The sequence below is a fragment of the Periophthalmus magnuspinnatus genome, chromosome 23 (assembly GCF_009829125.3).
Source record: "Periophthalmus magnuspinnatus isolate fPerMag1 chromosome 23, fPerMag1.2.pri, whole genome shotgun sequence".
Classification (NCBI taxonomy): domain Eukaryota; kingdom Metazoa; phylum Chordata; class Actinopteri; order Gobiiformes; family Gobiidae; genus Periophthalmus; species Periophthalmus magnuspinnatus.
Window position 1 is genome coordinate 10,988,921 of NC_047148.1, and position 14,627 is coordinate 11,003,547.

At 39.0% G+C, this 14,627-nt stretch overlaps 1 protein-coding gene across 1 annotated transcript in view; it reads left to right on the forward strand.

Annotated features, from left to right (window-relative positions):
• sema3aa (sema domain, immunoglobulin domain (Ig), short basic domain, secreted, (semaphorin) 3Aa) overlaps nucleotides 1–13,285 on the forward strand; it is a 34,668-nt gene extending 21,383 nt beyond the window's left edge. Inside the window, exons 5-17 of the mRNA XM_033989643.2 lie at nucleotides 909–999; nucleotides 1,082–1,201; nucleotides 3,570–3,712; nucleotides 4,107–4,221; nucleotides 4,300–4,369; nucleotides 7,454–7,598; nucleotides 7,685–7,904; nucleotides 7,989–8,080; nucleotides 8,181–8,222; nucleotides 8,408–8,565; nucleotides 10,045–10,112; nucleotides 10,210–10,358; nucleotides 10,911–13,285. Coding sequence (XP_033845534.1) covers nucleotides 909–999; nucleotides 1,082–1,201; nucleotides 3,570–3,712; nucleotides 4,107–4,221; nucleotides 4,300–4,369; nucleotides 7,454–7,598; nucleotides 7,685–7,904; nucleotides 7,989–8,080; nucleotides 8,181–8,222; nucleotides 8,408–8,565; nucleotides 10,045–10,112; nucleotides 10,210–10,358; nucleotides 10,911–11,600 — 2,103 coding nt within the window. The 3' untranslated portion in view covers nucleotides 11,601–13,285. The remainder of the gene's footprint in view (nucleotides 1–908; nucleotides 1,000–1,081; nucleotides 1,202–3,569; nucleotides 3,713–4,106; nucleotides 4,222–4,299; nucleotides 4,370–7,453; nucleotides 7,599–7,684; nucleotides 7,905–7,988; nucleotides 8,081–8,180; nucleotides 8,223–8,407; nucleotides 8,566–10,044; nucleotides 10,113–10,209; nucleotides 10,359–10,910) is intronic.
• Nucleotides 13,286–14,627: the final 1,342 nt, after the last annotated feature.

The window sequence follows — 14,627 nt, forward strand, 5'->3', positions numbered from 1 at the left end:
AAATAGGTCATAGGAATATTGTTAAATGTTTTTTTTTTATCCATATCACTGTTCAGTTTTCAAAGGATTTAAAGGATTCTGCTATACACGTACCTGCTATATACAAAAAACTATGTCAACTTTCTATTACAAGATATATCAGTCAAATGGAAAATACTTGTGAACTATCAAATTTAAATGATTTAAACTAGACCATTGCATGACATGACCTGAATCTTTGTAAAGGGATTTATTTTCCAAATTTGTAGGTTTTCGTACACATACATTACTACTTATTTAATGTTGTATAAGCATTAGAATTTTAGTTTGAATCCTGCAGTGTTGTTTCATAATAGTATATAGACATTTCCAATTATTGTATTTTCTACAACAATGCACCCTCATGCGTCTGTTCTTTTTGCTCATTGATCTGTCTTGGCATCAATGTCTTCTCTTTGTGTTCACTTTAAAGTTTAATCAGTCATGTTGATAAAAGGTCTGCAGGTTAATCAATGTAACAGCATGGGTTCTGCAGAATGACAGTGAAGAGAAGAGACAGAGACAGCACCATGCAGCTATTCTGAATAAAAGTCACCACATGAGTTCAGTGCCATTTTATATAAGATTTGATTCAAATGAAGCGGTCCGAATTGAGTCTAATTAATTTTTATTATTGTGGATTTAAAACGCTGTGGGGGAAAAAAGCACCTTAGGCCTGTATCTGTTAACTCTACTTTATGGGCTCACAAGAGAGAAAGTTGTACAAATGATGTCTGGGTTTTTTCTCCAAAGAAAAATTTATATTTAGTTTGGTTTATTTTAATCAATATTACTTTATAGATATAGCTTGAATGGGCATTACTTTCTGAATAAATGGTGTTCACACTTCAAAATAGCCTCTCTTTGAACTTTGACCCTTTCTGCACCAGGACAACATCTTTCGAATGACCCAGCATTTTGAGAACGGCCGCGGGAAAAGCCCCTATGACCCCAAGATGCTGTCCGCCTCTTTGCTGATCGGTGAGTTTGATCTGCCTGATTAGTTCCAGGAAACATGCGGTTAGAGCAATAACAAATGGTTTCTAACTTCTCTGTTTGGCAGATGGTGAGCTGTACTCTGGCACATCTGCAGATTTTATGGGAAGGGACTTCGCCATTTTCCGTACTCTGGGAGACCACCATCCAATCAGAACAGAGCAGCACGATTCAAGATGGCTGAATGGTAAGTTATTTCTTTGTGTTGTTTTGGCAAAAATTTGTATTATACTTTAATGGGGAAATTATGTGGTCAAATAAAACAAAACTGCTCACTAATAGTAACAAAGGTCATATTCAATTAGGCTAATTAACCATTTTTTAACTACAAACCTACATCGCTTGTTATTAATGGTTGGCTCTCTTATAAAAATGCATGGGATATAAAAATAATTGATAACTACTTTTGTCTCCAAAGACTATACACAAGTAATCTCAATTACTTATGGAAAAACACATGATCTAGACAACTCTATGGAACCTCCCATTTTGTTGGGGAAATTACCACTTTGATGCATTGACCAGACATGAGTTTTAAATCCTTTCTCAGGCCATCATTTCCATTCATGAACAGACATCAGATATAACAGCCTATTCACAAAGGCCTATGGATTTGTCTGTGCTGGTTAGATTAAGCCAGCTATCAGCTTCTCAGTCTTCATTGCTATCTGTCGGCACTGCCCTGAACTTAGAGCTACAAAGGATCAGTTAAGAAGTAGACTTTTCCCTCAAATTGTACCATCCTTTTTCCGACATTCCCACACAGCTAATCCACTCTCAGATGCATTCTCCTATAGCCGAGTCGGATTCCTGGACCACCTCTTTCCCCATGCATCCTCATCAAAAACATATACAAAGTTAAGCAGTGCTGATTACTGTGAAATCCCCATAAAAAGCTAGTTTTGAAGATGAAACTATTGTTATGATGTTAATCCCCTATCGATCTTTCACCTGGGTTAAACAATCGGAGGTTGTATCCGTGCACACAAAGCAAAATTCTCCACAAAAGAGGGGATTGTAATTGCGGATTACCGGAATGGAGATATTCTATTGAGACATTATCAGAAAGGTTATGGTATTCATTACACAGGGGAGAAAAGTGGGGTCACAGTAAAGGGTTCTAAAAGGAAGGATTAGAGGCTAGTCTGCCTGGGTTTGAGGACATTGTGTGCAGATTTCCTCACCCGGTGAGTAGCAGGTGATGCTACTAGACCAGGTTAAATGAAATAAAACTTACATACTTAAACATTTTATATTGTTTTTGGAGTTGAAATGCATGGTACCTCATGATTATAAATGAAAAAGGAGGCTTAAACTGGCCTAAAATGCTAAAATATTTCAGCTGCAGCGTCTTGCCTTAAACTGGAGGTCGGACCAAACCAGGGCTGAATAATGTTGTTTGTGTTAGCTGTTACATATAATGAATAGCATGACCTCTGCGGGTGCTGACAGCATGTTGTTTTTATGCTAGTGCTCGCACAGTACACTTCATCATGGTGTAGTAAGGACGTATTCACAATAGAGGACTACAGTGTGTGTGTGGGGTACACATTATTCATACCAGAGCTCTCACACTCACACAACACGCATAAATCTGCTGTCCACTTTGGCCACACTCGCCTCTTTCACAGTCACTTTATATCCTAATGGGCTTGAGCAGTAACATCGTACTACGTGTATCTCTTTAACTTACTGGCAGATTAACTAGATATGCTTATTAAAAGGCATTTTCTATATGGTGAAGAGAAGTTACAGTCATTGTAAATTTTGGGACATTTTTTTATTTTTATCTTGCTAGAAGGTGACTCTAAGAATGGTAATAGATGTGATCATAGGGTTACTATTAATAGGAGTAGTATCAATGTTAAGCAGTGACAAGTTTCCATTTACAGTGAGTTTTATAAAGCATACATGTGATTATTTGTTGGGAAGGTTGGGAATCTAGTTTTTATATCTATAGAGATAATAATAGAGGTAGGAGTATTATTTACACACTTGATTATTCTATGAATGTAATAATTAGAGAGAAAATGGCAGTTGTGAATTTTGTGGTGTAGGAGCAAAAGTATTGTACCATAAATTTAAATAAGTATCTTTATTTTTTAATCACCCCAGCCACATTGATTACAACCTCATCCTCCTTTTTGTCCTATATAAGATACATCCATCACCAGGGTTCCCTATATTGGACTTTGCTTCCCCCCTAAAGTAGAGTTAAATTTATTCAAGTGTGTCCTGGGACAATCAGAGCCATGTGTGTTAGCGAGGATGTGGTTCGGGGACAGGGGTTATGTGGGATTTGGATTTGGAGAGGCTGGTCGGGGCAAAGTCAGATACTGTAACAACAGGGTGTAAAGTAAATGGCAGTTATTACTGAGCCGTGACTGGAGAATATCATGGGGGATTGAATCTGGAGGTGTCAAATAGGGGTGAGAGGATTGTCATAGGGACACGGTGCTTAGATAGGTTAGGTACTTTAGGTTGTTATATTTTTCAATTTGCAAGCCAGGGCAGAAAATGTATTTAAAATTGATTACATTTATTATTTTTTACAGATCCTAGATTTATTAGTGTGCACCTAATCCCTGAGAGTGACAACCCAGAAGACGACAAAATTTTCCTGTTTTTCAAAGAGAATGCTATGGATGGAGAGCATACCGGGAAGGCCACCATTGCAAGGATAGGACAACTGTGTAAGGTAACACAAATTACTACTGTTCATAAAAGTTCACAAACAAGATCAGAATTCAAATATGTCATCTAAATTGAAAATATATAGTTGGGGCGCTTGCCGGATCACCGCTAAGTAAGAAATAATCAGGTGCTCTTCAGAGATTCCGATTCAGAGATAAACGTAGTAGGTGAAAGAAGAGATCAGAGGCACTGCCCTGATGAAGATGCAAGTTGAAACACGTTGGTGTTGAAATAAGAAATCAAAAATAACTCTAAGCATATCAGAGTTCTGCAGATCTCTACTTTCACCTACTAATGTCATCGAAATTATTAAGTCAGCTTAGTTTCTTGAGTAAGTCACACAAGAAACATAATAAGTGTTAAAAATCTCTATTTTATTCACATATTTTTTGTTACAGAATGACATGGGCGGCCATAGGAGTCTAGTCAACAAATGGACAACGTTCCTCAAAGCTCGCCTGATGTGCTCTGTACCTGGGGTCAACGGCATTGACACACATTTTGACGAGCTACGTAAGTCTTTTCCTTTCATGGGTGCATTTTTATGTTTAGGAAAATCCCCTCATTTCTATTCTTGTTTTGTCATTTTAGAGGATGTATATCTTATGAGTGCCAAGGACCCCAAGAACCCACTCATCTATGCTGTGTTCACCACTTCCAGGTACAAACCAAAACTAATCTTTTTGATGACAACCTCCAAATGCGCTGGTTCAAATTCTCAGAGCTTGTCACATACTCATTTGGACAGATGCTGGTAATATCATATTTGTTTTGTTGATTTGTTGCTTGGAGATCAGCATATATATTCTGCAAGCAACCATACTGGACAAGTTATTTCCGCTCTATCTAAAAAACACACACGCCTCAGATTTCTTTTTCCTTCATCCCATTCCTTTATCTGAAACATCTAAACCATTTTGAAATGACACGGCAGGATGCGAACCACCAAGCGTATTTCCAGACAGCAATCCCCCCTCTATAATCCACTTACAGGTGTCTTATGGCGCTCCCCTTTCTCCGCAATACACTGAGTTTCCACTTTTTCATGTATAAGAGATTGCTTTTAGCCGATTCCCTGCTCCCTGCTACCTGTCCCATTCCCTATTGAAAAGCTTGGCAGCAGAGGCTTGTAGGGAAATCAGATTAGAGCAAGAGAAACACGATATTCACTCAACAGGAATGCATGTCTTTCCCCAGGCCACTGCCCCAGGGCTGAGCTGGCTTTGCTACAGGCTGGGTGTGGCGGTTTTATACAAGCATGCGCTGAGGGGAGAACAGAGGGGAAAACACTTCTGGGCAAAAGTTTCAGAGAGCCATTAAAAAATGTTGTTATCTGTTGTCAGGAAAGGTCACCAATGGGCTGAGGAAGCAATGCCAAAATGGATTATGGATTTACATCACTGTTTAGCGTGATGGCTGTTTTGTTTTAATTAAATGTTCAAATTTAATTAATTTACCAAGCAAATTGGTAAAAGGAGCTGTTCCTGATTTTAATTGTCTTAAAAATGTGACAAATATAACTAGTTAATTTTAAATGGTTTGCAATGGTCCAGCGTTATTCCTTACTTACCTCATGCATTTCAAGCATCCTAATTATTCATCACAACAAAATAATAACATTAAATATAACAATTCATCTCTAAATGTAATATAATATAGCATCATAATAAGTGATAACAATGAGTATTCTAATATTCTAGACTAAGCATACATTCTAATTTTCTGCCTTTAGGGAACACACAGTAGTAAGTGTCTGGAGCAGTTCTTGTCTCTCGCACGCTGGCTGTAAAATTCAATTATGAGGTATTGAAGAAAAAAGTGCTTTAATTGGTTTTCTAAGTGCTCGATTTTCGGAGATGAATAGGGAAGAGATTAGAGGGACTAGCTTTTAATATCCCTGCTTAATGATGCTTGGGGATGCTTCAACTCACAGATCAATGTTTGATTGTGGCATTGTGTGCGTATAAAGTCTATTTATTTTTCCCATTGACTAAATTATTCACACATATAAATGTGCATCCTTCCTCTCAACCACACACATCAGTGGTCCCATACTTAATTTAATTTTGTAGTAATTAACATTTTCAAATGCTAATCCATTCATCTTCCATGCTTTAGTGAGCCCCTTTTATTGCATATATGCCAGCCACATCCCTAATTAGTCAAATACCACTTCCCATTGCAGTTAGCAAGACAAAGCACTCTGCAAATTGCACCAGACCCACAGCTTCCTGAATACTGTATGCAAACTGATCGAACTACCATGTGTGTAAGGCTCACTAGCAAAGTTAATTGGTGAAGTCAAGATGAAATCTGACATCAGACTTTAAGCAGCATAATTATTCAGTGCAAATTTAAAAGAAAATGCTTAGTAAGAGGTTAATGGAGCTCAACACTGACTGCCCACCCCCCATTCTGAAAGTTACTTTCTCATTTATTTTTCCCAAAGACTATTAAAAATTTGCAACCTTGCTCAGGGCTAATCAGTTATGTGGTAACTAATGACCACAAGACCTATAATCCTGTTTTATATCTGTTTTGAACCTTTATAAACCACCACATTATTAAAGCATTTCGCCGAATCTTTCATTTAAAATGTGCTTTTTGGACTTAAAACGACCACGTCATAGTTATCAGTTACCATGTTTGCTGCTTAGCCTCTGTGATGCCTTTGAACTCTTAATATTTGAAATTTTCAAAAAGTCTATGGGGAAAATGAATGGAAAATATACTTATAAAACCAAAGCTGGCGGCCACTGTTGAGCTGCATAAATGCTGATGTTGTATGATTCTGAAAACAGCCTTTCTTGTAATTCATATTTTTACAAAGATGATATAATATAAAATATTATAAAATCACATTTGTAATTTAAATTGTATGACATGAAGTACTTAAGTAAATCTTCTCTGAAATATTACCAAATTATTATGTACCACATATGTTGCATTGTACCAGTAAAATTTCCAAACTCTATTTCAATCGGGCAATAGGACAATATTGCAATTGAATCAAAACCACTTTCGATTCAGTTTGAGTTGGTACAATCATCAAATTGCAAATACTTACATTTTCTTCCCAGATTGTTCTACTTGTATCACTGTCTACCATGGATGACCTGGGGCAGACTAAAATAAGAGACTGGTGGAAAGACTGATATTTTTATTCACGATGGATTGATCTAGCCTCATTCTGCTTTTTTTTCTGCTATTAAAAATGAAATCCACCCATCTGGCTCAAACAAAGTGCTAGTTAAATATTGGAGAGTGTTTTGAATACAGTCTAGCGCAGGTCCTGTTTGGTTGGTGGCGTGCCCACATTCCTGTCTGTTCTCAGGAGGCTGGGAGCAATCACAGAGAAGTTCCCATCTGTCAGTCCATACTTAGATAATCACAGCCCTCTCCTCTTTGCGTCTTTGTGTGCCGAAGGGTCATTTTGTTGTCTTTCTACAGGATTTCACAAGTTCCTAATCCCTGTCTTGTGTGACCGATTATTCACAAATCCCCTTTGTTTATCGGAGTCATCAGTCTAGATTTCAGCAGTCCAAATGATCTCTAACCTCTTTGTTGTTGAAAGCTTTTTCATCTAGCACAGTGCTCATCTCAAATTGTGGACAGGTATCATAATGGTACAGAATGTTCTGAAGAGCAAGAGTTTAGGTTCTATTTATTTTTTGTTGGAAAACCAAACATAGTGTAAGGTTGTTTTCGCTGTATGTAAGACTTTCTCTTTCCTCTATCTCCACAGTAACATCTTTAAAGGCTCGGCAGTGTGTATGTACAACATGGCTGACATCAGGAGGGTCTTTCTGGGTCCCTATGCCCACCGAGATGGCCCTAACTACCAGTGGGTACCATTCCAAGGAAGAGTACCCTACCCTCGACCTGGCACTGTAAGCATACACTGGTATCTTGCATATACTGTGTCTCAAATGAATACGGAATATATGGAAACTAACAATATACTTTTTAATCCTAGTGTCCCAGTAAGACCTTTGGGGGTTTTGACTCCACCAAGGATCTACCAGATGATGTCATTACCTTTGCCCGTGGTCACCCAGCCATGTATAACCCCGTTCAGCCCATAGGGGGCCGTCCCATCATGGTGCGGACAGATGTGGACTACCAGTTCTCTCAGCTGGTGGTAGACAGAGTGGAGGCTGAAGATGGGCAGTATGATGTCATGTTCATTGGCACAGGTGTGTAAGTGTACAGTGGATTAGTGAACATACATACCCATACATTTTTAAGGTTGTGTTATTTATTTATGGTATTTCTTATAGACAGGGGCACTGTGCTGAAGGTGGTCACCATCCCTAGGGAAAGTTGGCATGACCTAGAAGAGGTTGTGCTGGAGGAGATGACTGTTTTTAGGGTAGGACTGGTGACTCATTCAAGATGACATCCCTTGAAAACTATGTAAAACATTTACTCATAAAATCCTCACAGTCCTCATCCGTTTTTGTTATGTACAGGAACCCACTCCCATCACTGCAATGGAGCTGTCAACAAAGCAGGTAAGAGCATGTTTTACACATTGTAATTCCAATAGCTGGAGAGAGATGTCACCACAATAAGATATATATGATAGGATATTATAGGAGCTCTTACACTCATCAAAATGTAAAACCACAGTCGCTCGACAAACATTAATTCAGCAGTGAATATTTATGTCTTTGTTATTTCTCTGTGGCTCCCACAGCAACAGCTGTATCTTGGCTCTGCATTGGGTGTATCGCAGATGTCTCTGCACCGGTGTGAGGTGTATGGGAAAGCCTGTGCAGAGTGCTGTCTAGCCAGAGACCCATACTGCGCCTGGGACGGCACCGAGTGTTCCAGATACTTCCCCACTGCCAAGAGGTATGAGGACTTACCAAACAAAAGCTCTGCTCTAACCTTTATTTATCCACAAGGGGATTGTCAAGGTTGTATGGTTCTTTTCAACAACATGCTCCCATGTATTTATAACGTCACATATGCTCACACCTGGGAGTTATCAGTGCACCTGGATTCGCCTCCTCTTGGCTTTAATGCTCTGTTATAAATGTTTTGCTCAAGGGCATCACTGTGCACAACCTTGATTCTCTGACCTCAGTTTCAAATAGGCTGTGAATCCAAACAAGTACACAGATGCCAGGCACATACTGCATAGATGGAAGACATTTGGAGCTTCAGTCCTACACCAGCATAAAATACAGTAATTAGCGGTGCTCAAAGACATACTGTACTTGGAGAATGTGCATCAACTTCAGAAACCTGCTTCAAGCTCCTGCCAAAAAGCTGTTCATCTGAATGCTTCTCCACAGCCAGCACGCCACACACAAAAGACACACACTGAGATACACAGTAAATTACAGCCAACAGGAGCTGTCTGACCACTTCACCCCACAGCAAGGAGGTATGAACAAGTTCACCCTCAAATTACCCTCTGCTATATCCGGAGGGACTTACTGACCATACAGCCCTCACACACTTACACTCCATGATACACACAACAGGCCAGTGGTATACTTGACTCTGACAGGGAGAGAGTGCAGTTGGCACACCCCATGGTTAAGGCCAAGACCAACTCCTCTCTTTTATCCACCACAGACAATATATTTCTCTCTTATCCAGAATGAAAACCAGAAACTCTGTACTGCACGTGCTCAGACAGCCAAAAAGACTAGATCGGTTGACCAGGAAATGAACATGTTTCAGGGATATATGAATGGCACAGTAAAGGCAATATAGTCCCAACTGCATCTGTTTCTTCTTAGTCTTTCTCTTTTATTCCCACCGCTTGTCCCTTTCCATACCTCACCTTTGGCTTACATAAAGTCCACAAGTCTTTGATTTTTATAGCACTTGTCAAACACTTTTATTTCACTGTGACAATCAGGTCCATGGGAGAAACACTTGCCAGGACATCAAAATGTCTTCCCATCATTAAAAATACTATAGTAAAGTCCACAAACTATGAGTAATAGGGCAGCAGTACATGGTCAAAATGCACTCAAAGTACTGTGTTCCCATATCCAGTTTTAAAGCTTTGCAAATCTGCCAAAGTTTGATTTCTTTTATTACTACCAATGTGAAACACTGAATAAGTAATGGTTGAAGATGGAAAGAAACATTTCTCTAAGCTAGACTGAGAAATAGAGGGGTAGACATAGTGTAACATTGCCCCCTAGTGGTGCACAGGTATTGGCACAAAATCATGCAACGCCTGTCTTTGAATGTAATGGACTTTATTCAAACAATGTCATTTGTAATTGTTACTACATTTTTGCTTATTTTTTCTTGAATATTTTTTACACCACAACTCAAAATAAATAAAATATTTTAATGTATTTTCAGACGCACCAGACGACAAGATATTAGAAATGGTGACCCTCTGTCCCAGTGCTCAGACCTTCAACACCATGGTAACCACAGTAATCACATACATTTACATATACAGTAGTGTGTGTATATATATGTGTGTGTATATATTTATTCTTTTTTTTTTCTCTGTTTGGACAGATGACATGGATGGGATGGGAGGCACTATTGAAGACAGGACTGTATTTGGAGTGGAGAATAGCAGCATGTTTTTGGAATGTAGCCCTAAATCTCAAAGAGCTCTGATTTACTGGCAATTGCAGCGTCTCAATGATGACCGCAAAATAGAGGCAAGTATTTCTTTTAATGAACCATTTTTAAACATTTTTTTTATTATTATATTTTGTGTACTTAATTTTTTCACATTTAATAGGTAGTTTCTGTCAATACTTAAACAGTCTGCCACCGGCTACACATTTATCCTCCTGTATTATCAATGTAATTCGCTCTTTAGCCTCTGCCCTGTTAGGGTCATAACCTTTAGGTGCCGATATTTAGATTGGCCTTTGACCTAATGATGTAAGCACCTTTCATTTCCGCTCCTGTCTCTAATGAAACGAGTGAGTGGGTGGCAAATCAATGAACTTTTTTTTTCCTGGCGTCTTTCATATATATTTCAGCTGTATACCCTTCCACAAACAACTGACCCAGTGCCCTATATTCATTTCAATTTTAGATTGTTTTATTTATCTCATCTCAATCAATTAAACTCTAAAAATATATATATTTTTTACAAGTCTAACATTGCAACAAAATCACAAAAATAGCACATCTTTTCCTATTAATAATGATAATGTAATGTTAAAAAATACACCATTTAATTATCTTTTTCTTATTTGTAGATCAGATTTGATGATAGAATCCTGCGCACTGACCAAGGCTTGCTGATCCGCACTCTGACCCAGTCTGACGTGGGGACCTACCACTGCCAGGCTGTAGAGCACGGCTTTATCCAGCCCCTGATACGCCTCAATCTTCAGGTCATCCCCACACAAAAGCTGGGTGATATCTTACCAGGTTTCCCTGTTGTGGGCACCGGTGTGGGTCCCTCTGCCAAACACAGAATGTGGTATCGGGATTTCCTTTCTCTCCTGGACCACCCAGACCTCAACAGCGTGGAGGAGTTTTGCGACCGAGTTTGGAAGAAAGAGCGAAAGCAGAAAAAAGGGAAGACTCCTAATGTCAAACCTGACCGTGCTGGTGCTAACCCCTTAATAAGGCCAAAATCTGTTCCACCTAAAGCTCAAAAACAGCAAGGAGCCCCCCCACAGAGCAGAGTATGGCTTCAAACAGGAGTGTCAACAGCGGAAGGGACACAGCGGAGCCTCAACCCACCACAACAAAACTTCAGCAGCCAAGCATCTAAGAACAACCAGAAACCGCAAGGTGCTCAAAATGCTGGCTCCCAAGCTGTTGGGGGTGCGGCTAGGGTGACCAATCAGCACGCAGCAAAATGGAGACGAATGCAAGAGAACAAGAAGGGACGTAACAGGAGGACCCACGAGCTCCAAAGACCCCCAAGGAGTGTTTGAGGAGGACAAAGCACAACAGTGAAAGACATAAGCACAAGCCCCATGCATCTAAGCATCTAGACTTTCTATAGTGTCGTATTCAATGTATGATCCAGTGACCTCTCCATTAGAGCAGTTTTAGGTCCATTACATTACAACGCTGCTGAACTCACTTAAATAATCTGTGAAGTGGACAATAGTAAAGTAAAGACAATTCCACCGGAATTAACTGTAAATGAGTGGGGACATGACTGCTTAAGATGTGGTCAGGCAGCCTTTGGGCTACTGTAAATAAGCTACAAAATGAACTGGGTCAGACTAAAGTGTTGGACGTCCTGTGAAGAGACAGTATAAAGGGGACAGTCTTACAGACTTGTGCACCTGTACATTGTGCCCTTTCACTAGCGCATGTGAACTGATAAATACATGGAATGGAATATTTTGGAGAACTGTCAGAAAGGACAGATTCTTTCCTGGAAACATTTAAAGTGAGAGCAACGATTACGCCCTTACTGGTTGATAAGGGGTTGCCATCAGTGGCTGTTATACTGAAGCATCATTCACACAAGTCAGCCACTGTGTTAGGACAATGCTTTATTATACTCGACATGAGGCAAGAAACGCATTGTGCATGTCATTGTCAATCAATGTTTAATAAGCTAGGTATTTTATTGACATTAGAGGTTTTTTACGCCCTGCCAAATGTAACTTAAATTCTTTTATATTTACTTTCCCTTCAAAACCAGTGCTTTGAATGTCAGACAAGACATACATCATAATCTCATTGTGCTCTTATACGGTTTCCATGTAACTTATTGTGTCATTGTTTTCTCTGGGATTTCTAGAATATAGATTCCATATGGTTCATGGCTAAATGCTGAAACCCTGTTATTTGTGTGCATACATAATGCAGATGTATCGTTGTGTATATACAGTACCTATACAGCACAAGAACGTCACTTGATTACTATTATTTATTGCTCATAGTTATGTGAAAGGGTTACATTTATTTTTGATATTTTTGCCTCATTAGTATAAAGACAAAACAATGGCATCAACAGCCATGAACTGTGGGGTGGACCAACAAACTGAAACTGGAATCCTTTTTGTAGATACTGTATAATGAATGAGAAATGCACAAGTGGCTTGACTCAAAAGCCACACATTTTCTAGGTCCCACAACAATAAGCACAAGTTTGTTTTATTTCATTTTCTTACATCTTTCAGTTGTCAAGTTGCCATCGAGTGTAAAATAAATCCCAACCTGATAAAAGATTAGCTGTGAATCTCTGTGATAGTGGAGAAAATGTAAAATCTAGTCTGAGGAGAAGACATGTTATTCTGCATGTGAATGCTACCTACAGTAAATGCATCTTTTTAGTGTCTCTTAGTGTTTTGTGTGAAAGGTGAAGTTCCCTTAAACCAAGGTGTGAAATACTTTTGTCCTTTTGCCAAAACAGTGATAATAACAACACTCCAGCCAAAGTTGAATGGTCCGCCATGATACAGCAGCGCCCTCTGCTGGTCTTCCTCTCTCCTAGCACATTACAAACAACACGTGTGCCAGTGCAATAAATTAGTGCAGATATGTACGTAGTCCTGTTTCAATCCTCTCCTGTTTGACAAATGAGAGAGCTAAAAGTTACCACTACTGTAACAGTACTTTCTGGCATGCATTCAGTTGTCTAAATAAACATCTCTGTTACAAATAACTTGTTCTCATTTCTGCACGGTTTCTATAGTATTGCAATGCACTTCCAAGTATAGCGTAGATCTAGAAAAGAAAATTGGTTCAACATGCACATTCAGAGGCCATACACATCATGACATAAATTGTGCCAATGAATTTGCAGGCTATTACCTGACTCAAATACCAACAAAGATGGGTTTTTGTTAGGTTTTTTTGCTTGTTTGTTTTGTTGTTTTTGTTTTGTTTGTTTTTTTGTTTGCAATATACTTGTTTCCCATCAGATGCCGCCATAATCATAAATAACTACACATTGTATTGTAGCAGTACGTTCACATTATACTTCACGACCACAAGATGACACTGTAGAGCAGCATCATAATTCAAGTCTTCCTCAAGGCCTTATTTAACACACTGAAACAATTTACATCCTCCTAAGTCTCCACACGTAACCTAGTTTTGTTTAAACATTCAAATGATTTCTGATTGCCCTCTCCTTCACAATCATGCTGTAGTGTGCAGACATCGGCTAAGGTGATTCAAGTAAAATCTTGTCTGTCTTCAAGTTTCACACATTTAATAAATTTGCTTCTGTGGTTGCCATGGTGACTGTCCTTGAATGTCCTGTGTGGGCGGATATTTAGCACATTCTGGGGACTAAAATCTGTACACACTCACATCATGGAGACCTGGGGACAAAATCAGGTCCATGTGATGTACATCCTTTATTTTTTAAATCAAATACATGATTTACAGTTCAAATATAGGTCGATTTAGGTTAAGGTATGGGTTTAGGTTAAGGTTTGGCAAATAGTAATAAAGTTATGGTGAGGTAGGAAATAAATGTAATCTAATGAATGAATATCTCCACAAAGGGAAACCCAACATGTGTTTGTTGTGTGTGCATGAGGGCTGTGTGCTTTAGTCCAAAAATGCACTCACATTACTCGCAGTAGACCCAGGATGTCTTCACCCTTATGTTGTGTTTGGTTTGCTGTAGGCAGACTCTGAACCGTCTCAAGGACTCATGTCCATTGCAATGTCCCACAGCTATTTTATTAGCTTACTCTTTGCTTCATCCCTCTCAAGACATCAGACATGAAGACATCATTGCTATTTATTCGCAAAAAAGAAATGTTGTATTTCATTGTAGTTTAGATGCATTTCTATGCACCATTCTTTTGGATTCAAAAAAGCCCCCTACAGAATCTGCAGAATGTAAAATGATGTGTATTCCTTTTATGTATTAATATGTAAATCGTCTCACAAATAGGAAAATGCTGCTTTCTATCCAAACGCTCTGACTCATTGCTTCCTACTTATATGAGTACTCAAAGGACTGTGGGAACTCAAGACTGTGG